Source organism: Scyliorhinus torazame, chromosome 9 (assembly GCF_047496885.1).
Source record: "Scyliorhinus torazame isolate Kashiwa2021f chromosome 9, sScyTor2.1, whole genome shotgun sequence".
In the NCBI taxonomy this organism is placed as follows: Eukaryota; Metazoa; Chordata; class Chondrichthyes; order Carcharhiniformes; family Scyliorhinidae; genus Scyliorhinus; species Scyliorhinus torazame.
Window position 1 is genome coordinate 148,348,715 of NC_092715.1, and position 24,527 is coordinate 148,373,241.

Genomic DNA, 24,527 nt, shown 5'->3' on the forward strand with positions numbered 1-24,527 from the left:
TCGCTTAAAAAAAATTAAAAGTAGAAGGTAAAATCCCCGGAGTCCCAGATGACCGTAGGTTACTTACCCCTTTGAAAGGGGAGAGCTGACTGGGAGTGATTTAACCCATTTTTTTTCAATAAAGGGGCAAATTTAGCATGGCCAATCCACCTATCCTGCACATTTTTTTGGGTTGTGGGGTGAGACCCATGCAGTCATGGGGTGAATGTGCAAACTCCACACAGTAACCCGGGGCTGGGATCCAACCCGGGTCCTCGGTGCCGTGAGGCAGCAGTGCTAACCGCTGCGCCTTCATGAATAACCTCAGTCGGTACGGGAATTACTCAGCATAATGAAACAGCAGTCTAGCTAAGTGAGCTAAACCAGCCTGAAAGAAATTATACTTACGACTTATGACACGATGAAGCATTGGACTGAAGGAATTATTTAAGTCAAATGTTATAGAAATGAAGTCATAGCCATGAAACCCCAGAACATTTCAATTCATCTCCTTCATACCTCTAAGTCAATATTCTAGTTAAGCTTGTTCTCTTGATGGTAGTATAAGCATTTGCTTAATTTTGAGCACTAACATTGGATTGAAATTGCTATTTTTCAATCCAAATAATGCAGTCAAAAAGCACTACCGAAAGTCTGTGACTGAAAATGGGTTCTATCAATCTGAAACATATATCTTCAGTGCCCGATGTGGAGGATCTATTGCACCTAACCTCCATAGGCTTATTGGGATCAACCAGTAATTATGGGCTGCTTCATCTCCCCAGGAAGGAGAATTTGACAGAATATTTCCAATTTATAGAATAGCTTTGGTGGTTGGTGATGGAGCACAAACTGGATGGCAACTATGGAGGCCGCCAAAATGCTGAATGTGTCTTGGCAACCAGACTGTCCTGAAGTTACTTCATCAAGAATTATAACTCTTCATACTTCCTTTCTTGTATGATATGCTTAATGTCATATCAACACTTTCAAATGTCTTTTTCTGTATCTATATTTAGAAAGCATCCTATCTGGCTGAAATTGCGTGTACACTTGTTAAGAGCAGCTTCATTACACAGAGGCACATGAGATTCAATTGCTAGCATATGTACTTAAATCCTCAGTCCTAGCAACCAAAGCCAAAATAAAACAACCAAAATAAGGTCTCCTAAAAGCCTGAATTTTTATGCACATGTTGGCACTGGTATCTGGCGGTAGTCTACTCTCAGAGTATATGCAGTGTACTCTATCCGCCAGGATATATCAACAGCATTCATGACAGCCAAGTAATAAATTGCTTCGCTTCTTGCCTCAGATAAAATTGCTTTTCAAAATCCTTGAAGAAAAACTAGAGGACGAATTTCAAAATGTTTATGCAGAAACAAGGGGGCTGTTGGGACGGACGAAGGGAAACAATCAAACAAATGCCGACTCCCAGGCATCAATCACAAATGTTTACGGAAAGCTTTCTAAATTGTTACTAACAAATGCTGCAGGACGTGGATACCCAAACCTTCCCTGATCCCCAGTGATTTGCATCAGAAATCCACCAGTAAGCCAGGCACCACCTTCCAGCCCCAGTTACATCAAAACTCAGGTCTATCATTCATTATGATGCAAGGTCAAAAGGTTTTCTTTCCCACAAGGTTATCAAATCCCACAGCTCCACTAAAGAATTATCAAACCCAAGGACCCCAACCCAGTCCTGTCAAAGCCTAGGACCATCCTCCAGTGCAATAAAGGGCTGCCTCCATTGATGCAAACCCTATTATTCCCTTTAGCTGGTGCTACTGAATACCAGGCATTCTATGCACTCTAATCTAGCCCCTGCACATTCTGCTGGCTTTTCTTCAGCCGCTTCGTCCGAACTGGTTCTATTGTCCACTGTAGGATTGTCGGGTTTCCTCAGCCCTCTGTGGCTGAGCAGCACATGGTTTGTTCCCATCATTTTCCTCCATTTCAGTGGACTGCTCTGGACCCTCTGGACAAAAGACTGCACTTCCAGTTAAGCTATTGCCCAGCAGTAAGTATATCCTCTACATTGACAAGCTTGGAATGACCCCAACCATCACCTCTCAGGTGACCAACTTACTTTGCAGTTAAGTTTAACTATTGTAACATTCAAATATTTGCCAGTACGCCCTTTTACCAACACTGTGGTATTTGTTCTGTTTTCAGATGGCATCTCTGCAATTTTTGGTACAAGGAAGGTTTGAAGTCAGCCACTGTCCCCGAGGATAGTGCCCTCTTTTCTCAGGGCCTGGGAGGCAAAACAATTCATTATCCCTTTGTGCAAAAAAATTCTGATAGGCATCCTAGTCCTCCTCAGTTACAAGTTCACTCCTCTCATGGCTGCAGACACGGTTTTGGTTTCTTGGCATGCCAACAGTTTTCTTTAATATGCCCAAGTTTCCCACACTAAAAATACAATAGGGCAGCTCCTGTTAGTTTACTGTCCAGGTTGTTTATTTTAAAAGTGGGACATTGACCTTCTACCCTCCCTATTCTCATTTTCTGTTAAGATGGTTTCTATTTCATCTACCGTGGCTATATCCCTCTCTAGATTGTAGGAGTTACTAATCCCTAGTTTATTCTGAGCTAGAGGTTTATGGCTCAATTCAGTCAACTCGGCTAAGATAACGTCTTCTGACTTTTGAAACTCATATTCCTTCACGTGAGTTTTAAAGTTGTACAACTCCTCGAGCAGGATTACTTCCCTTAATCCTGACAGATGCAATTAATTTGGAGTGCTCACACCCACTGATCAAATGCAACCTGTTAACTTCTTTTGAATTGAAAGGAAAGTTTGAGCGATTTTTTTTGTGAGCATTCCTAAATCTCTGACAGAATGCTTCTGGCACTAATCCATAAGCAGCCCATTGTGCACTTTTCATTTGTTCATAAAATGAAGAGCTGTCTGAAGGCAGCATTAATAAAACTAGTGGGCTTTCGTCAGCAGCTGACTTTGCATTAGAAAAATCCAATCCTGATGGCCTTTAACTGATTGGTTAGATTTCTCAAAGGCTGTCAAAAACGTTTCCGCATCATCTTTTAACGTGGGGAATAATTGGGAATGCTTTAAGAAATCAAAGCTAGTCTCTGAGCCAGGGCTATATGAATTACCAACAGCTTCCCAACTATGGAAAGACAATTTCCCTTAGCTATTTCAATCTGCCTTGTTTCACTATATCTTTGGGTTCCTAATTCTTTCTCCAGCCGGAAGACGTCCTCGTCATTCTTTCCTGAGATATTCTCTCACAATTCCATTTCTAGCTGAGGCAACCTGGTCTGTTTCGAGATCTTCTGCCTGTTCCATTTCTGGCTCGAGGCCAAGATGCTCAGCCAGCATTTCTAGTACCTCAGGGCTCTCTCCCTTTTCTCACAGTAATTAATCCTGAATAGTTATTGTTTTCAGCTGTTGTTAGGGCTGCTATTGCCAAGTTAACTCTTCCTGGTCCAGATTTTGCATCAAGACTAGCCATCATACATCCTATTGTTAAACACGTGAACCGTTCCTTTAGTCTAACATTTGTAGAAGCGCAATAATTTGTTCAACTGCGGGCGCGATCTACCGGCCACCTCTCAGCCAACTGGGAGCGCAACATGGCCAGTAGATGTCGGGAGACACCTCCCACGGAATTCCCATCAGCCACTACTCCTCATGGGATCTACCCAAGTCCCGCGAGGCGGTGCGACCAGAATTCCACCCACAATGGGCGGGACCAAGCTGCACTCGCATAAGTAGGTTTTAAACCTACTGAGGCCCACTCACTGGGATCCACCGGCCTCCGGGTATCAACGGCATCCCCAGGGAGTCCCCAGCCGGGCGCCGTTCAGTATTGGTCCAAACAAATGTGGATCAAACGGAACGGCTTCCGGGTATCTCCCGGGCCATCGGAGGCCCTGGGAAGCCAGGGCCAGTGCAGGATGGCCCCCTTGGAACACTGGTATCGTGGCACTGCCCAGTTGGCACCTTAGCACTGCCACCCTGGCACTGCCAAGGTGCCCACATGGCACTGCAAAGCCAGCAGGAGCAATTTCGGGGTGGCAGTGCTATATTTCCCAGGTGCCAGGGTGGCACTGCCAAGGGCCAGGGCCTGAGAGGGGCCATGCCCATGAAAGGAGGGTGGGGGGTGCAGTGTGGGTATGGTGAAGGGTGGAGCCCCCCCCCCACCTCGAATTCAGGCGTGGGAAAACCTGAAAAGTTGGGGGGGGGGGGGAACAACAACGTTCAGCAACCCCATAGCAGCGTGTTCTCACTTGGGGGGGGGGGGGGGGGGGAGGGTGGAATGTGGATTACTGCACCTGTGTGTGGGAGATGACATTACCCATGGATTGGGGGGGGGGGGGGGAAGAGAGAGAGAGAGAGAGAGGTGTAGCTCACTTAGAGGTCGGGGAACACTTTCAAAATGGCGGCCCGAATTCGCCAGAGCCGGTCCACTCGCCAGCGATGAAAATAATTCTAAATGTGGTCTCAACCAGTGGAAACTCCCAGAAAAGTGACTAAGTGTGCTTAGTTAGCAGTGGGGAACTCGCTGGCAGAGCTGGCTGGAAGCTCCCAGTAAAAGCCGCCCCAGATGATACTGAGAAACTGAGTGTGTGGTGTGTGATTGATGTGGCATTTAGATTTTTGTGGGGATAAGCATGAGACTATAATGATCTTTATAATTGTCACAAGTAGGTATACATTAAAACTGTAATGAAGTTACTGTGAAAAGCCCCTTGTACCACATTCCGGCGCCTGTTCAGGTACACTGAGGGAGAATTCAGAATGTCTAAATTACCTAACAGCATGTCTTTCGGGACTTGTGGGAGGAAACCGGATCATCCGGAGGAAACCCACACAGACAAGGGGAGAATGTGCAGATTCCGCACAGACAGTGACCCAAGCAGGAATCAAACCTGGAACCCTGGCGCTGTGAAGCACCAGTACTAACCATTGTGCTACCGTGCCGCCCATAAAACATTCACTACAAGGGAAATGCGAGGTGCATTATTGGGTAGCAGAGGATAGCTTTGACTCATCTATTTGTGGGTTATGAGCCCAGCACACCTCTGGGGCGAGATTCTCCGACCCTGCCCCTGCCGGGTGCCGAATTCTCCGGCACCGGATATTCAGCGGGGGCAGGAATCGCGCAGCACCGGTGTTAGCGGGCCCCCACCCGCGATTCTCTGGCCCGGATGGGCCGAAGTCCCGCCGCTAAAATGCCTGTCCCGCCGGCGTAGATTAAACCTTACTGGCGGGACAAGGCGGCGCGGGCAGGCTCCGGTGTCCTGGGGGGCGATCTGGCCCCGGGGGGTGCCCCCATGGTGGCCTGGCCCGCGATCAGGGCCCACCGATCCGCGGGTGGGCCTGTGGCGTGGGGGCACTATTTCCCTTCCGCCTTCGCCACCGTCTCCACCATGGCGGAGGCGGAAGAGACTCCCTCCACTGCGCATGCGCGGGAATGCCGTCAGCGGCCGCTAACGCTCCCGCGCATGCGCCGCCTGGCGATGTCATTTCCGCGCCAGCTGGCGGGGCAACAAAGGCCTTTTCCGCCAGCTGGCGGGGCGGAAATTCGTCCGGCGCAGGCCTAGCCCCTTAAGGTTGGGGCTCGGCCCCCCAAGGTGTGGAGCATTCCGCACCTTTGGGGCGGCGTGATGCCCGACTGATTTGCGCCGTTTTGGTATAACCGATGAAAGTCTGCTGCTGAATCTTCCACATGCAAAAGGAAGGATTATAAACACACATCCACCTTTGCAAAAAAAACACACTGATTATGGATAGAAAGGAAAAGAATCAAGGGTTATAGTTCATCTGTCCTCCCCGTCATAACAGAATAGGGTGCTGCATCCACAATTTAAACTAAATGACCTAAAACAAGCCGAATCTGACATTAAACAAATAAACTGGAACCAAGGTAAAGAATGGATTTGTGGGGGGGTTGGTTTCATTGGCACAACGACACACATTGAAGATTAATGGCAGAACAAACCTGTCACCTACTCCACTTGGGTACCAGCCAGGTGAGTAAAGGTACTAAAAAAAACATTAGGCCCTTTATATATGAAAATGAGAAGCCTAAAACCTGTTTTTGGTGCCTAAAGCTAGCCTCAAACCTCTGTAAACCTGAGATCATCCAAAGTTCTATCGTGCATGTTCCAGCTCCGATTCTCCCATCATACCCATGTTTATTGACCTACCCTGACTCCTGGCGCACCAAAGGTTTGAAAGATCTCAATACAAGCACAAAAAAGGATTCAAACTTGCTCTATTCTCTTTACCCCAGCAGTATTTGTACAGACATACAAATTCGGAAAGATAAATAAATTTATATCTATCTTATTCTCTAATACTCAGGGTAAGTATGATGTGCATGTGAATAAACAGAGGAACTATGGTCAGACACACCACACTCCAAAGAAAATGACAGATGTGACTAAAGCAGATTCCATGGGCGGAATTCTTCCCCCCCACGTCGGGTGGGAGAATCGCCCGGGCGCCGTGCGAGTCCCGCCACGCCGTCCCGATGCCCGCACACGATTCTCCCCCCCCCCCCCAAACCGGCGCGGCGCGAATCACGGCTGGCCGCTGGGAGAATCGCCGCTTGCCGTTGGTAATGGACGAGCGCCGATTCTCCGGCTCGAATGGGCCGAGCGGCCTGCCCAACACAACAGGTTCCCGCCGGCACCATCCACACCTGGTCACTGCCGGCGGGAACAGCGCGGGAATGCTGGCGGGGTGGCCTGTGGGGGGCTGGCATCTCTGAAGGAGGACCTCCTTTCCTCCGCTGCCCCACTAGATCGATCCGCCATCTTCTTGCGGGGCAGCCGCGGGGAGGACGGCAACCGTGTATGTGCGGGTAACGTCATTTACGCGGCGCCGATCGCGCCATTTATGCGGCGCCACGTAGGCCGGCGCGTGTAAATGACGCGGCGCCACTCCTAGCCCCCCGGGGGTGGGAGAATAGGGGGCTGGGAACGGCCCCCGACGCCGGAGTGAAACACTCCGGTTTTCACTCCGGCGTCGAGACTTAGTCTCCCAATGGGAGAATTGCGCCCCATGGATTTCTCAACAACCCACCCAGACGTTTGTCATATCATGAGCAAACCAGTCTCACTGAAATTTTGTATTTCTCATGAAGGTTTCCAATCTCCACGTTTGAAGATCTCACCTTGGAATACTCTCCAAATGTCGCTCCACTTCGATTGCTTCAACAAAAATCTACCTCGCAGTGTGTCAATTTTGCTTCCAGAATTTCCTTTCCTCTGGATCTCCGAGCACACTGAAGGTTCACTGGCGAAGGACAATTTCAGATCCTCGGCCACAAAGCAGAATACCATGGCTCCAAAAGGCCTGCAGTAAGGAGACAGCAGCTACCTCCTTGGATCCTCAGGGTTTCTCTTGGTTTCCAGTCTGCTCCTCACAGCTCTCTCTTTAACACAGGGCCTACTGCTCTGCTTCTTTCCTTTAACTTGACTTCTGCGACCCCTTTCTGATTCCTGTCTGTGCCCTGGGACTTTCTCTGGGACTTATCCTGCCCCTTTTTCTGGGACACCTTCCTTGGTAATGGTGCTTCAGAGGGCGGCACGGTGGCACAATGGTTAACACTGCTGCCAATGGCGCTGAGGACACGGGTTTGATCCTGGCACTGGGTCATTATCCGTGTGAAGTTTGCACATTCTCCCAGTGTCTGTGTGGGTTTCCACCCCACAACCCAAAGATGTGCAGGTCAGGTGGATTGGCCACACTAAATTGCCTATTAATTGGAAAAAAATAATTGGGTACTCTAAATTTATTAGAAAAGAAAACTGGCGCTTCAGGTCATCTGACTGACATTCAGCTCCATTTTTACTTCTTTTTGCAGGACTGACCCCCAGCCTGATGATGGGAAAACCCCAAGCTGCATACATGTGGCCATTTCCTGGCCGGTAGGTGCGCAAATGGCTCATGGTTGGTTAGTAATTGGAGGTCCCAAGCTCTGACTTCAAATTAAGGTTAAGTATTTCATTTTCATCACAGTATCTGCAGTGAAAGTTAGCAGAATGGTAGGCAATAAATGACCTAGTACCACATCCCAATATGATATTCTTTAAATATCAACTTTTAAATGTTTTTAAATGCAGACAATAAGGTTAGTTAACAAAGTTATGAAAATAAATCCCTATATTTTTCAATGTTGAATAGCTTGTTTTCATTACATTGGTTAGTGGTGTTAGCTTGGTGAGGTAATGTTAAGTTACACTTTTATCTCAAATGAAATGAGTCATAATTATTGTGACACTGAATCACAGCACAGCAGTCATTTCCAGGGTAAATTAATCAAACTACCAGGTCTGCCTTCTTCAGCTTCGGGACTTAGCACACCCTCATCAAAGGGAATGTCCATTCCCACATCCTCTGGCACGGATCTGTAAAACAGAAGCACATCAAAGTAATTACTGTGAATGCTGTGTATGTAACACTGATACATTGATACTTCTGTTAGGTGAACACTGTTCTCATGTTCTGATTCCAGTAACATGTACACCTTCTAAAACATGTTTGGCAGCATGGTAGATGATGGGCCAAAGAGCCTCCACCTGTGCTTTAGATTTTGACAGTAACACTTCTGTCTATTCTTACCTATTCCATAAACTCATTTATCAATATAAAATGCATTTTTTTAAAACAAAGATAAGACTTAAAACCTTTGAACTGAATGTGTTTAGGTCAAATCAATTTACAGATGTTTGTTTGTTAATTTACAGTCGCGGTTTTGGGGAGGAACAATTTTCCCTGTGACTGTGATGCATGGTAGTATAGTGGTTAGCACAATGGCTTCACAGCGCCAGGGTCCTAGGTTCAATTCCGGGCTTGGGTCACTGTCTGTGTGGAGTTTGCACATTCTCCCCGTCTACGTGGGTTCCCTCCGGGTTCTCCGGTTTCCTCCCACAGTCCAAAGATGTGCAGGGGTAGCTGGATTGGCCATGCTAAATTGTCCTTAGTGTCCAAAAAAAAGGTAAAGTAAGGTGGGGTTACGGGGATAGGATGGAATTGTGGGGATAGGGTGGAGATGTGGGCTCAGGTCGGATGCTCTTTCCAAGAGCCGGTGCAGACTCGATGGGCCGAATAGCCTCCTTCTGCATTGTAAAGTCTGTGATCTGTCCTATTTACCCATCTTGCTAATCTACAATTGGCTCAACAATGCCTCAATTTTAAAATTCTCATCCTGGTTTTCAAATTTCCCCACACCTTCACCTCTTCCCATCTCTGTAGTCTTTGCCAGCTCAAACATGCTCCAAGATATCTCTGATCCCTTATTTCTGGCCTGGTGAATATCCACGATTTTAGTAGTCTGCTGTTGATGGCCATTTCTTCAGTTACCAAGACCCTGAGCTCTTCAAATTCCCCCCTAAACCTCCCAGCCCCTCTTTCAGCTTCTAAGACAGTCCTTAAAACCTACCTCTTTGGCCGAGCTATTGGTGGTTAGCCCCAATATCTCCATAGGTAGCTTAGTCAAATTTTACTTTATAATGCTGGATGTTAAAGTGATGTCAAAGCTGTTATACACAAACAAGTTTTTGTTACTAAATGACTATTATTTCACCAAATACAGCAACCAACCTTTACACAGCAAGATACCACATTAACATTATTTCCATGCAGGATCATGTGATGTACATTACACAACACTGTATGTTCATCGAATGGAAGCCCTTCTTAAGCGTAAAATCAAGGGGTCCTTATTTCAGACTTTCTAGCTCAGATATCTCCCATAAATTGTAGCATGCACCAATGGAAAGTCTATTTAGGATTACACTGGCCTCTTCTTTTCAATCGCCATGAAGAAATTGAAAAGCCTGCCTGAACAGAATATGGGGGAGGGCGCGATTTAGCGGCCTTGTCACGTCTATCTTGGTGACGTAACAAGGTCGTTGATCTCCCAAGAGGCCTCCCGTGAGATTCGCAACGCTTGAGAGGTCTCGTCAGATTTATCTGAACCTCGGCGTGATACAGATATACATATTTAATCAAGCCTAATGGTTCATATAAATATGTCCATGCTGGATTCTCCCGGCACCTGGAAACAAACAGTCTCCCGAGCGAGGCCTGGTCCAGGTGTCATTTAGTATTGGTCTACTCAAACGTGAACCTGGCTAAGACACCTAGGGGATTTCCCAGGCCATTGCAAACCGATGGTTGGTCAGGGACAGATCAGGCTGGGTGCCCAGTTGGCAGTGCCAGGGGTCTGGGCCTGAGGGCAGTCATGCCCATGAAAGGAGAGGGGGGGGAATGAGGGAGTGTATGAGGGGCGGAGGGCTGAAGGGCAGGTATGAAGGAGTCTCATAAGATTGCGGTGTGTCAAAGGTGGCATTTTGAAAGGGGGGGGGCGCTGAAAGATGGGGGGGGGAAAGAGGTGTGGAGGCCTTTAAAAGGGGAGTGCTCCACGACCCCATAGCAGGGTGCGGGGAAGTGGGAGTCTCATTGCCCATGGATCGGGGATGTGGGAGACCCTCAAGTTCACTTCGAGATTGCGGTACCCTTTTAAAATGGTGGCCCAATCTCAGAGGAGCTGGTCTGGCCAGTGAGATCTGCTCCCCAGTGCTGAAAACAGTTCTTTTTTTTTTTTAAACAAACAATTGTATTGAGGTATTTTGGACATATAGAAAAAAATGACATTGTACAGTACAAACAAAAAAAGAAGTCAAGACACAAATTCCCCATTAAACATAGTGCAAACCATAGTTCACGCATGGTCCTGCCTCAATATCCCCCTACTCTACTCTACCCTAGCCACCCCCCCCCCCCTTGCTGATGCTTACTCCTCTGCGAAGAAGTCAATAAATGGCTGCCACCTTCGGGCGAACCATAGTAGCGCACCTCTCAAGGCGAACTTGACTTTCTCTAGGCCAAGAAAGCTCCCCATGTCCAACAGCCATACCTCAGCCCTCAGGGGCTTTGAGTCCCTCCATGCTAACAGAATTCGTCGCTGGGCTACCAGGGAAGCAAAGGTCAGAACGTCGGCCTCTCTCTCTTCCTGGACTTCCGGGTCCTCCAAAACCCCCAAAGATTGCCACCTCCAGGCTCATTACCACCCCAGTTTTCAACACCCGAGACATGACATCTACGAATCCCTGCCAATACCCCCCCCCCCCCCCCCCCGAGTTTAGGGCACGACCAGAACATGTGTACATCATTAGCCGGCCCTCCGACGCATCTAGCACACTTGTCCTCCAGCCTGAAGAATTTACTCATCCGGGCCACCGTCACGTGGGCCCGGTGCACGACCTTAAACTGGATCAGACTGAGCCTGGCGCACGTTGCGGTCGTGTTTACTCTGCTCAGGGTTTTCTGCCCCAAATACTGTCCTCCAGCTCTCTCCCCTCCCCCCCCCACCCCTCCTCCCCCTGGAGCTCCTCCTCCCACTTAAGCTTCAGGTCCTCGGTGTGCATATCCTGAGCTCTCATTAGCACCTTGTAGACTTCTGAAGCTCTACCCTCTCCCACCTCTCCCCTAGAAACTACCCTGTCCTTCCTCCCCTTCAGCGGGAGACATGGGAAGGACGGCACCAGTCTGCGTACAAAATCCCTCACCTGCAAGTATCTAAAGTCGTTCCCTCTCGCCAGCCCAAACTTCTCCTCCAGCGCCTTCATGCTCGGGAATCTCCCTTCCAGGAACAGATCCCCCATCCTCACAATCCCTGCCCTCCACCACAGTCAATACCCCCGTCCATGTTCTCCGGGGCAAATCGGTGGTTGCCGCAGATTGGGGTCCACATCGATGCTCTTACCTCCCTACATGCCTCCTCCACTGGTCCCAGATCCGAAGAGCCGCCACCACTATCGGGCTGGTGGAGTACCGTGCCGGCGAAAGTGGCAGAGGCGCTGTGACCAGGGTTGATAGGCTAGCGCCCCTGCACGGAGCAGCCTCCAGCCGCTCCCAAACCGACCCCGCACCCACCATCCATTTCCTTATCATCGCTATGTTGGACGCCCAGTAATAGTTGCTGATGTTCGGCAACGCCAGCCCCCCTTCTCCTCCTCTGTTCCTTTCAAGCATCACCCTCTTCACCCGCGGGGACTTCCCTGCCCATACAAATCCCAGAATAATTTTATCCAGCCTCTTAAAGAAGGACCGCGAGATAAAGATGGGGTAGACACTGAAAAACAAACAAGAACCGCGGGAGAATGGTCATCTTAACAGTCTGCACCCTCCCCGCCAATGACAGCGGGAGCGCATCCCACCTCCGGACCTCCTCCCTCACTCATTCCAACCAGTCGGGACAGGTTGAGCTTGTGCAACCTGCCCCAGTCCCGTGCCACCTGAATCCCCAAATATCGGAAACTCTCCCCCACTAGCCTGAACAGCAACTCCTTCAGCCTTCTCTCCTGCCCCCTCGCCTGAATTACAAACAACTCGCTCTTAGCCATGTTCAGTTTGTATCCAGAGAACCGGCTAAATTCCCTCAGGGTTGCCATAATACCGTCCATCCCCACCATTGGGTCCGATACATATAACAGCAGATCATCCGTGTATAACGAGACTCTATGTTCCACTCCCCACCGGACCAGCCCTTTCCAGCCCCTAGAAGCTCTCAGTGCAATTGCCAGCGGCTCTATGGCCAGCGCAAACAGCAGTGGGGAGAGAGGGCAGCCCTGTCTTGTCCCACAGTGCAGTCTAAAGTAGTCCGATGTCGCCCTGTTCGTCCTTACACTAGCCTCTGGGGCCTGATACAATAGCCTAACCCAGTCGATGAACCCCGTCCCGAACCCAAACCATCCTAGTACCACCCACAGATAATCCCACTCGACCCAGTCAAAAGCCTTTTCAGCATCCATGGCTACAACTATCTCTACCTCCCTACTCTCCTGGGGCATCATAATCACGTTGAGCAGCCTTCTTATGTTGGCCACCAGCTGCCTCCCCTTTACAAACCCGGTTTGGTCCTCCACAATTACATCCGGTACACAGTCCTCAATTCTGGTCGCCAAACTCTTGGCCAGTAACTTGGCATCTACGTTAATCAAAGAGATCGGCTTGTATGACCCATAGGCCTCCGGGTCCTTATCCCGTTTCAGAATGAGCGAGATGGTGGCCTGCGACATCATCGGGGGTAAACTCCCTCTGTCTCTTGCCTCGTTAAAGATCCTGACCAGCACCGACGCCACTATCCTGGCAAATGTTTTGTAAAACTCCACCAGATACCCGTCCGGCCCCAGGGCTTTATCCGACTGCATGACCTTCAGGCCCCCCAATACCTCTTTGATCCTGACCAGGGCCCCCAGTCCGTCCACCAACCCCCTCCCCACTCTTGGGAAGGTCAGTCCATCCAAGAATCGCCTCATCCCCCTCGGTCCCCCGGGTGGTTCCGAAGTGTACAGCTTAAGTCCCTAAAGACCTTATTCAACCCTGCTGGATCACCCACTAGATTACCTTCCCCATCTACTATCCTCCCTATTTCCCTAGCTGCTTCCCTCTTCCTCAGTTGCTGCGCAAGCATTCTACTAGCCTTCTCCCCATGCTCATAAATCGCGCCTTTTACCTTTCTAAGCTGCTCTACAGGCCTTGCCTGTATACCCCCCACCTCGGCTCCCATTGACTCGCTGCACTCAGCTAGCCTGGGGCTCCCAACCTCGGCTCCAGCCCGTCTCCCACCGATTGTTCCCAGTCACCCCGACCCCTCCACACCACTTCCCCAGATCAACCGAACTTAAGCAAACACTCTGTACAAGTCATAAACAACCCCCACAATAGCACAATTCAAGTTAAACAAGAAAAAAAGAGATAACAAATAACAGGCACTCTTCAGCCCTTCCCATACAGACACAGAAAGAAAATTGCACAAAGTTCTCCTGAAGCATCCATTTCAACCCAACCCTTTTAACTGATTTCTTTATTAATTCCTCCCCAGCCAAACTCCAACTAAGCAAGGAGCCCAAACAGGAAACATTGAGGTAAACCACGCAAAGAGCACGCAAAAAACAAACACAACAAAAAAAAGATACATCCCAAAACGGGAGAGACACCACATATTCTTAAAAGCTCTAACAGGAGTCCAAACGTCTTCAGCTCAGGGCCAGCCCTTGCTTCTTAACGAAGTCCATCCGCCTCTTCGGGTTGCTCGAAGTAATGGTGCTGACCCTTATATGTAACCCACAGTCGCGCCGGAATAAGCAGCCCGAATTTCACCTTGTTTTTATACAGTATCTCCTTCACCTGCCTGTAGCCTCCCCTCCTCCTGACCACCTCAGCGCTCAAATCCTGATACACACAGAGGGTGGTATTATCCCAAATACAGCTTTGTGTGCCGCTCCTTGCCCATTGCAGCACCACCTTCCTTGTCCAGGTACCTGTGACAGCGTACCACCATCGCTCGTGGGCGACCCCCTTGTCGCAGCTGCCTCACCTGCACTCGTGTGCCCTGTCCACCACCGGCGGGCGTGGGAACACCTCGTTCCCCAGCAACTTCTGAAACATGCCCTCCACAAAGGCGGCAGCATCCAGCCCCTCTGCCCCCTCCGGGATGCCAACGATTCGCACGTTCTGCCAGCGAAATCTGTTGTCCAGGTCCTCCAGCCTTTCCAGAAGTGCTTTTTGCTGGTCCCTCAGCCTCTGAATTTCCACATCCGCCACCGTTTGAAAGTCAGCCTGCTCCTCCACTGACTTCTCCAACTGCTGGAACTTCTCAGCCTGATCATCCAGCCTTTTTCCCATCCGATCAATCGACTTGTGAAGCGGCTCCAAGTTGTCACGCTTAAGAGCCAAAAAGCCCTCCTGCATTGTCTGCAGCAGCTGCTCCATTGTGGGCTTGGCTGTCGGCTCCTTGCTCTGAACACCAGCCATGCTGGTCTCTCTCACAGGCTCCACTGTGCCCTTACTCGACCACTTCTTCTGCTGTTTACGGTCCCTCCGGCTTCTTAGCTCCATACAATTCAGGCACTGCCTGAGTACTATTGCTTTCCAGTTCCTCGCTCAAAAGCACAAAAAAGTCAGGGGAAAAGGTCCAAAAGTCCGACCGAAACGGGAGCCACCAAATGTGTGACCTATTCCCTCATAGCCGCCACTGGAAGTCTCGATGAAAATATTTCTAAGTGTGGGAATGACCGTGGAGAAACTCCAGAAGGTCCAAAGAAGTAACTAAGTGTGGTTGAACAGCGGTGTGGATTTCACCCAAAGAGCCAGCGCGAAACACCGCACCAAACCGCCCAAAATGGCACTTTGAAACTGTTTGGTTGAATCGCACTTGGAATCTCCTTTATCCAGTGGTTTGCCCTATTTACATATGTGCCCAGTTTCAATGCATTGGTGGTTTTTATAGTCACAGATAATTCTGTGAATTCTGATGATGCAAGTTGAAAATCTTCAGTCAGCCCAATTCCTCATGAACATCTGGAGTAAAGAGCAAAGTAGGTAAGATTTGCAAAGTCTGTAAACACTTGTGGATGGAGGATCATTGGGTTGGATATATCATTGTCATTTTCAGCATTGTTAGATGATGCCACACTCTTGCTTTCTCCATTTTGGCTTCTTCCATCTTCTCATCACCATAGAAGAGAGATTTCTGTTGGGAAACACCCTTTCAAACCCAAATTTCCAATTTTACAGGTGTTTGTTTTAAATAAGAGGGAAATATTTTAGTGATAGCAACAATCATTGGCTTTACAAAATTTGAGAGTGCTGCAAGACTTATGGCTTCCATCTTGCAGCAGTGCTTTGGAACATATTCTGTCTGTTACTGACGAATGTGATATAAAATAGTTACTTTAGAGATATTAGTTAATGTAATGTAGAAATAAGCCACTTTGATTCTGGCAAGTAGAAACAAAGGATTTTAGACCGCATGGAAAAAAGCAGGAAGAGGTGTCTCTATGAGAGTGATGCTGAATTGATAGGGGCCGGAGAAAGGGATTGGAAGTGAGCCAATCAGAATAGATCAAACAAGTCAGGAGGGACATAGGATGACCTATGGGTGTCGAGTATGTGAAACTTGATGCCATTTGAATGTATCAGTACTGATCTCTTTGTCTGGGACATTCACTTAGTCCCGGGGCTGCAGAGAGCAACATGTTATCTGTATCACTGTGGACTAGGTAGCTTGCAAGCTGAATAAAATAACTATTGTTATACTTGCAAATCCATCTCGACTTTTATTGAGGCCAGACTGACGGATAAAGAAATTTGGGATTCAACATTTGGTGCCGAAACCCGGGATTTCTCAGGGCGATCCTGGTCCAACTGCGAAATCAGAATTAGACTGATTATGAACAGGAGGATGGGGAACGAGGGCCCTCAATGTAGAACTGAAAATGACCGCGCATTGATTGTTCCCCTCTTCTTATCGTCTGATTAGTCTGGTCACTCGCGGTTGGCACAGAAAGACCGCCTCGACGAAATCACAGGTCAGTCTGGGGATTAGCAATTTAATTGATGGGATTTCATATTGTTGATTCGGCTTGGGTTAGGGTTTTGGGTTGATGTGACATCTCAAATGATGATTCAATTCCAAGTATAAGAGTTCAGAGGCTGATGGGACTTCAGTAATGAAGGTTCAGTCTATTATATGGGTTCAGGGGCTGATGGGACTTCAGTACTGAAGGTTCAGTCCAGTATAACTGTTTTTAAATCTGAAGATGGTTCAACTCTATGTGTGAGTGTTTTAAATATATAGTTGATTAAGCTAAAATTGTCTCCTTGGACTGTATTGGCGAAAAACGCAGTTCCGAGGACTAGTTGAGATTGTGGGGAATGCTGCATATTGGTTGAAGCAGAAGTCTCTCAAAGGGTTAACAGCAGCAGGCAACATCAAAAGACAGACAGTGCTTCTCACTCAGGCTTTGAGATAACAGCAGCAGCCTGTAGTGTAATCGGATACCTTTCCTTTGAGTCACTGAACACCAGCAAAGTTACGTTTTGAATTAATTAAAGGAAACCAGTGGGTTTCTCCACCTCTTTGATAAAAGTTATTATTTTCGAAAGCAATTGATTGAAATTGCCAGAATCTTAAGTTTTACTTACTTGAAATAAGGTTTATCTCATTTTATCAGGAGATTAATAGAAACTTAAAGGAGGTCACGGACAGCATTTAAAAAAAAAAGTGTAAATCTGGAGATGATAGTTGATTTTGCCAACACTTATGTGAATGTAAAAGAAAAAAATACTTGTTAAAAGAAAAATTGTTAAGATAAAGAAATAATTAAGTTGTAAATGTTATACAAGTTTGTGTTAAGCAAATTGTAAATTTGGTTCTGAGTTGAGATCAGAGCTAAGCTTGCAAGTTGCAGTAATTCAATTTGAATTTTCAAACATTTTTAAGTTTAAAAAAAAAAGCGCAAGTAGAGACAGGAACGACGCGGGTCAAACAAGAGATGAGCTACGTAGTTCAATGGCTGGCCTGGAATTGACAGTAAAAGAAAAATTCAATAATTTGGAAAAGTAAGCATATCACCTAAGTCTCTCCAAACTAAGCAGAAACCACAAGGTTCGGGACAAAGGAAGCTGAAACAGATTCTTTTGAAGAGAAAGAACTCCCCCTAGTGACAGGGAGAGATGTTGAAGTCCTGGAACAACCAGGGGAAATAGCTAGAGTGCCCCCTGGTGACATTCGGAGACAGTTACCGATTAGGAAGATGCGAAACCCCGACGCAGTGACTGCGGGAGCGAACCCCACGATAGACGTTTACTTCCCATGGACACCCAGTGAGATGATGGCTATTATGGCTACAATCCCAAATAGAAAAAAATCTCCTGCTGCCTTCGTGGATTCCTTGAGAACTACCATCTCAATTTATCAAGCTGATTCAAGGGACCTCTGGGCCCTAGTCCAGCAGATTTTAACCCCAGCAGAGTACCGCAATTATCTTAACCACCTGAATTATGCTAGTCATGCCGCACTTCAGCAGGCCTATGCGTTAGACGACGATAGAAGGACACAGATCCTGAATGCGTTGAATAGCACATTTCAAAGGCCCATAAATCTTTCTGTTATCTTAGACCTAAAACCTAAGAAGACTGAAGAGCCAGAGGAATTTCTGGAGTGTTTTAATGAAATCTACTGTGGGCAGTCAGGCGACTTGCCACATCAAAATGGTCAGAATTCCCCTCAATATTGTGCTATGTTAATGCATTGCCTACCACCTTCTGTGGTTACTGCTGTGAAATGTAATAACATGAATTGGACAGAGAACGACCCTTCCCAGATGGCAAGGGCAGTCAGATTTTATTGGAAGGAGGGTGTAGGCCAGGAAGGAGGCTCAGTTACAAAGGTTAAGACTGAGTATGTAATGAAAAAGGATGATCTGCGACCCCAACAAGCGGCAGAAATGGTAGTTTACCAGCAGGAGCCCCAATATTGTGACTTTGGGTAGGTGGATCAGCGAGGGGGAGGATATCAAACCCACCCAAAGGGACCCTCAGCTCCTTTTTATGGCCCACCGAACGAATCAACAGCTCTACAACCGCAGCCCCCCAGCAGGAGCCCCAATATTGTGACTTTGGGTAGGTGGATCAGCGAGGGGGAGGATATCAAACCCACCCAAAGGGACCCTCAGCTCCTTTTTATGGCCCACCGAACGAATCAACAGCTCTACAACCGCAGCCCCCTCTGAGGGGCCATTGGTCTACTGGAAGAAGAGGACGGGGCAGATATAGAGGGAGCAATGCATGTTTTAATTGCGGCCGTGCAGATCACTGGCAACAGGAATGCCCCTTTAAAAGACAGGCAGCAGAAGGAGAGGGTACCCACAAAGGGGAGGACAGACGAGATACACGGACTTCTCCCAGGAAAACCCTTTCCCAACACAGGATTGACTAGCTAATTTAGCCATAAGGACTCTCCAATCGGACAGGGAACCTATTATCTCTCTGCAGATAGGAGATCAACATCACTCATTTGTAATCGACACCGGGGCAGCCATGTCTTCTGTGCAATCAGCACTTAAATTACCATTATCCGACCACACGCAGCAATTGTCAGGGTTCCAAGGACAGGTGTGTGAGTATCCTATTTCTGAACCTGTGACAGTCACTTACGAGAATAAGTCTGCAGAGCATCAGTTTGTAGTGACTACTGGATTGGACTGTAACTTGTTGGCCCGAGATTTACTGTGTATCTTCCAGCTACAGCTAGAATGCGGAGATGAGGGGGTAACGGTTACATCATGGAGGATGAGACAACAGTGCTATATTTCTATCACCCCCCAGTGGTGGACGTTAGACGTTGAACAGTCACTGCATCACGTTACCCTGGCCTATGACAGAACTGGACGAAACAGGGAGTTGGAGGACAAATACCGGCCATTACTTGAGACCGAATGGCCATTCAAGGTTACAGCCACAGTCACGGGAAAAGAAGGTACAGCCGATTTTGTTGCAATATCACCACATTTATGGCCACAGTCAGCTTCGGTAAGCCCTCATATTACACGTCAGGTCCATGACCAGTACCATGCCAGGGATATGGGGCGAATGGTCAGGAGGGCAGTGGATCATTCGGATCCAACAGAGTACGCACTTCAAGTCATGCCGGACGGCACTACCATAAAAAATTTTGAGGTCCCTGAAACAATTAACACTCGACTGCAGCATCACAGGGGACATGATGTGTTGGAATATGTCAATCCACAGGTCTGGGCGGAATACCCATCACAAGTGGGAAAGACAAATGTTACACCTATTAAGGTGATGATTAAGGATCATGTAAAGCTACCTTCCATTCGACATTACCCCCTGAAATCTCAAGCTGCTCCATCAATAGATAAATTAATTCAAGAGCTGTTGAAACAGGGTATTTTGGTCCCTTGCCAATCAGAATGTAACACCCCCATACTTGCTGTGCCTAAACCAGCCAAACCAGACCAGTACCGATTAGTACAGGATTTACGTTCAATCAATGCCATCGCATAGCCGTTACATGCTCTCACCCTCCAACAGGATATTACGGTGTATAGCTCCCACTCGGTAATCGCACTATTGGGCAACTGCAGACTCAGCATCATACCGCAGCTCGTCAGAATAGGTATGAGATATACCTTTTGAACAATCCACGTCTGACATTTAACCACTATACCACTATCAATCCAGCCTGTTTTCTTAGTGGTCCCCCTGTCCATGAAGACGCACCTGGCCACGACTGTTTAGCCTTGATTCAGGAAACTACCACAATAAGGGGCGATTTGAGTGACATTTCGTCAGAACAACCTGACATGATTATGTGTGGTCAAATATCCCACCGGGGTTTAGTTAATAACCTACTGCAGGCCCTCCTTATGCCTGCGCAGATTTCCGTTATTAAATGCACTGCCCACACGAATGGTACAACCCCAGTTGACGTTGGTAATGAACGAGCAGATTGTGCAGCGCGAACAGCCGCGCAAATTCAGCAAGTGAGACTAAACGATCTACTATAAATATGTCTGCTTCTGACAAGTCAATGCCAACGATCCAAGACGTCATAAGTTTACAGGAGGACGCTCCTGAGAGTGATAAACAAATGTGGAAACGGTTAGGTTGTACATATGATTCTGTTTCCTCTTTATGGAACACGCCTGCACACCAGACTTGTATGTCTGATGTGCTGGCTTTATGGGTCATTGAATGTGTACACTTTGCAACTCATTGTGGGGCTCGAGGGACTAGTGATTTGTTGCTGGACACTTGGTGGCACCCTAAAATGCAGGGGTTGGCGCAAAGTATCAGTAATCGGTGTTTGATTTGTCAGCAATATAACAGCGGAAAAGGTATCCCTTGTGGGATGGGGCAAACCCCGTTGCCCAGTGGTCCCTTTGAGACGCTCCAAATGGATTACATTGAGTTGGAAAGGTGTCAATGTTATATGTTTTGGTCATTGTGGATGTGTTCAGCAGATGGGTCGAGGCGTATCCGACTATCGATAATAAAGCTGCTACTGTGGTTAAAGTCTTGATGAGGGAAATCATTCCCCGGTACGGTATACCAGCTCAGTTAAGTTCTGATAATGGGCCTCATTTTATTGGACAAATTAACAAGGAGTTTTGCTCCCAGTTGGGCATACGCCAGCAGTTACACTGTGCTTACAGACCACAGGTGGCCGGGTTGGTTGAGAGACACAATCAGACCCTCAAAACTAAATTGGCTAAATTAAGAGCAGACACGGGACTGACATGGCTTAAGTTGCTCCCCGTTGCCCTCTTCCAGCTGCGGGTTACACCTGCGGGACCGGCCCGGCTCTCTCCCGCCAAGATTCTTTATGGCAGGCCTCTTAGAACTCCCTGGAGCCTGCAGGTTCCCAGACTGGTTCAGTTTCATCAGATGACTGAAGAGATGACCACCTATGTTCTAGCCCTCACGCAAGTGCTCAAGGAACTCCATGGCCAGGTCCGTGCGGCTCACCAGCCATCGCCCCCAGTACCTAGCTCACTTTCAGTCCAGCCCGGTAGTTATGTCATGGTCAAAAATTGCACTAGGAAGGGGTCGGAGCCGCGATGGGACGGGCCCTTCCAAGTTCTCCTTACCACCCCCACAGCAGTTAAAGTGGAGGGGCAAAGTGCTTGGGTCCACCTACATCACTGTAAATTGAGTCCATCTCCACTACTGTAAAAGGTCGGATACTAACCTGCCTCCCTTCTCCAGTGCTATTTTACAGGTGTGGAGCATGATGGGGTGGCTACGCACCGTCTGTGTGATATTTGGCCTCACTTCGCTTGGCGTGTTATTGGCGATGGACATGGAAAAGGGGAATATTATGTATCTGTGTAGCCCCAACCAATCTACAAGGTTACATCACCTCTGCAAAGGTGATGTTCTTCGCTGCCCCCATATACGAGGACATGGTATCGACTCATGGAAGGTCATCAAAGTTAAGGAGAATGCAGGAGTCATGAAGCAGTTGCACCGGTCCCGGCGATGGGAAGGGAACATTATATGGACATTGCCTTGTTTTTGGAATACATGTAAATTTGATTTTGGATGTGTTAAGAGTGGTACAATAAAGGTAAAATCAGGCTGTCAGAAGAGCGTAGGAAGAGGCTATGAGAACGTGAAAGGGACTAGAGAGGATAGGGCATATGAGAAGGGAAGTACAGCTAGAACGTAGGTTACCAGGAGATACACTTAAGTTAGTTAAAGGCCAAACTGAGGAAAACCCGGGTAGTAAACCTTGGGAGCCCTCGGGGCAATAACCAAGGAGTTGTCTCAGCTACGGTTGTTTGCAATGCAGAACCGGTATGCTCTTGACTATCTTCTGGCACATGAGGGTGGGGTATGCGCCATAGTGCAGGGCAAGTGTATCATGGGAGTTTAGGACTTGACCGCTAACATCACTAAATTTATGGATCGCATACGGGATCACTTAGACGGGATGCAGGATCCTGGCTCATGGGGTAACTGGGGATTTGGAGGTTGGAAGGACTGGTTGATAAATATGGTCATGTATTTAGTGGTGGCTATCGGCTGCATCTTTGTGGGCCCAGCCATCCTTAAATGTGTGATGGGTAGAATGCGGGGTGCACTGGAACAGATCAACGCCCCTAAAATCTTAGCTGTCAAAATTCATGAGGGTGCAGCAGATGAAGGGGGGGCTACGCCAGGAATTGGAAATGCAGTGACAGATCTTTTTAGATGAGGAACCGTAGCTATGGATTGGATAGTTCGGTTATCATGGAATGATAAAAGGAGGGAATGACGAATGTGATATAAAATAGTTACTTTAGAAATATTAGTTAATGTAATGTAGAAATAAGCCACTTTGATTCTGGCAAGTAGAAACAAAGGATTTTAGACCGCATGGAAAAAAGCAGGAAGAGGTGACTCTATGAGAGTGATGCTGAATTGATAGGGGCCGGAGAAAGGGATTGGAAGTGAGCCAATCAGAATAGATCAAACAAGTCAGGAGGGACATAGGATGACCTATGGGTGTCGAGTATGTGAAACTTGATGCCATTTGAATGTATCAGTACTGATCTCTTTGTCTGGGACATTCACTTAGCCCCGGGGCTGCAGAGAGCAACATGTTATCTGTATCAATGTGGACTAGGTAGCTTGCAAGCTGAATAAAATAACTATTGTTATACTTGCAAATCCATCTCGACTTTTTTGAGGCCAGACTGACGGATAAAGAAATTCGGGATTCAACATTACAGCCCTCATATAATGATGTGGTTATCAGTGGGCTGGTTAGAAACAGTTGCACTGGGTTATTTTATATGCAATAATAATCTTTATCAGTGTCAGGCTTATATTAACATTGCAATGAAGTTACTGTGAAAATCCCCTAGTCGTCACGCTCCGGCGCCTGTTTGGGTACATTGAGGGAGAATTCAGAATGTCCAATTCACCTAACAGCACGTCTTTCGGGACTTGTGGGAGGAAACCGGAGCACCCGGAGGAAACCCACACAGACACGGGTAGAACATGCAGACTCCACTCAGACAGTGATCCAAGCTAGGAATCTACCCTGGGACCGTGGTGCTGGGAAGCAACAGTACTAACACTGTGCTACATTAGGATGGACTCAGAATATTATACTACTTTCGTGCAGATAACTTGGATGAAAACATTAAAGGTAATATTTTGGTGTGGGATTCCAGCCAAAATCTACAACATCCTAATTTTCTTTAGTTAGTGATCAAAAACTCATCCAACAATGTGGGTTTTAAAAATATTTCTATTCAAGGCTTTTCAACAAAATATAAATATACAAAATATCAAAAGGATAACCAAAGAGCAACAAGAACTATCACAACAACCCACTCAACAACCCCTATCCTCAAGCCCCTCTAACACACACCCCCCCACCCTGTCCCGCCTTCCCCGTTTTCACCCTGCCTTACCTCCCCTACTGGCCCCTCAATCCTCCTTGGAGACATCTATGAATGATTTCCGCCTCAAGAGTGAACCCTTCTACCGACCCCCGCAGCGCAAACTTGATTTCCTTTAACCGCAGGAATTCTACCAGTTCGCTCATGCACACCCCTGGCTTCCGTGGTTCGGAGACCCTCTGACACAACAAAATCCGTCTCCGGCCTAGCAGGGAGGCAAAGGCCAATACATCAACCTCATCCCCCCTGCACTCTAGGGTCTTCTGACACCCCAAATATCACCACTCCCGGACTCGGGGTGGGGGAGGGGGGGGGGGCTCACCCCCAAAACCTTGGACATCATGTCCGAGAACCCCTGCCAGAACCTCCTCTTGTCTTTGATATGCCCAGAACATGTAGACGTCATTCGAGGGACACCCCCTGAAATACTCAATTCCCGCCTGCCACCACCCCCGGAATCTAGTGTCCAGTCTTGCCGGCACAAACCTACGGTTGTCGCAAATCGGGACCCACAACGACATGCCCTCCAACCCCAAATGCTGCCGACACTGCCCCACACCCTCAGAGCCAACGACAAAACATCCCACCTCCTAAAATCCACCTTCATCTCCTCCACTAATCGAGCCAAATTCAACTTATGCAGCTGGGCCCAGAACCGCGCCACCTGTACACCGAAGTACCTAAAGCTCCTTCCCACCACCTTAAACAGCAGCTCCCCTAACTTCCTTTCCTGCCCCCTAGCATTGATCGGGAACTCCTCACTCTTTGCCATATTCAATTTATACGTGCAAACA

At 47.9% G+C, this 24,527-nt stretch overlaps 1 protein-coding gene across 8 annotated transcripts in view; it reads right to left on the bottom strand.

The window, feature by feature from the left end:
* The window catches only part of LOC140429519 (protein prune homolog 2-like), a 725,367-nt gene that overhangs the window by 112,548 nt on the left and 588,292 nt on the right, over positions 1-24,527 (bottom strand). For all 8 annotated transcript variants that reach the window (XM_072516619.1, XM_072516617.1, XM_072516616.1 and 5 more), the window contains one exon: positions 8,291-8,370. In XM_072516619.1, coding sequence (XP_072372720.1) covers positions 8,291-8,370 — 80 coding nt within the window. The remainder of the gene's footprint in view (positions 1-8,290; positions 8,371-24,527) is intronic.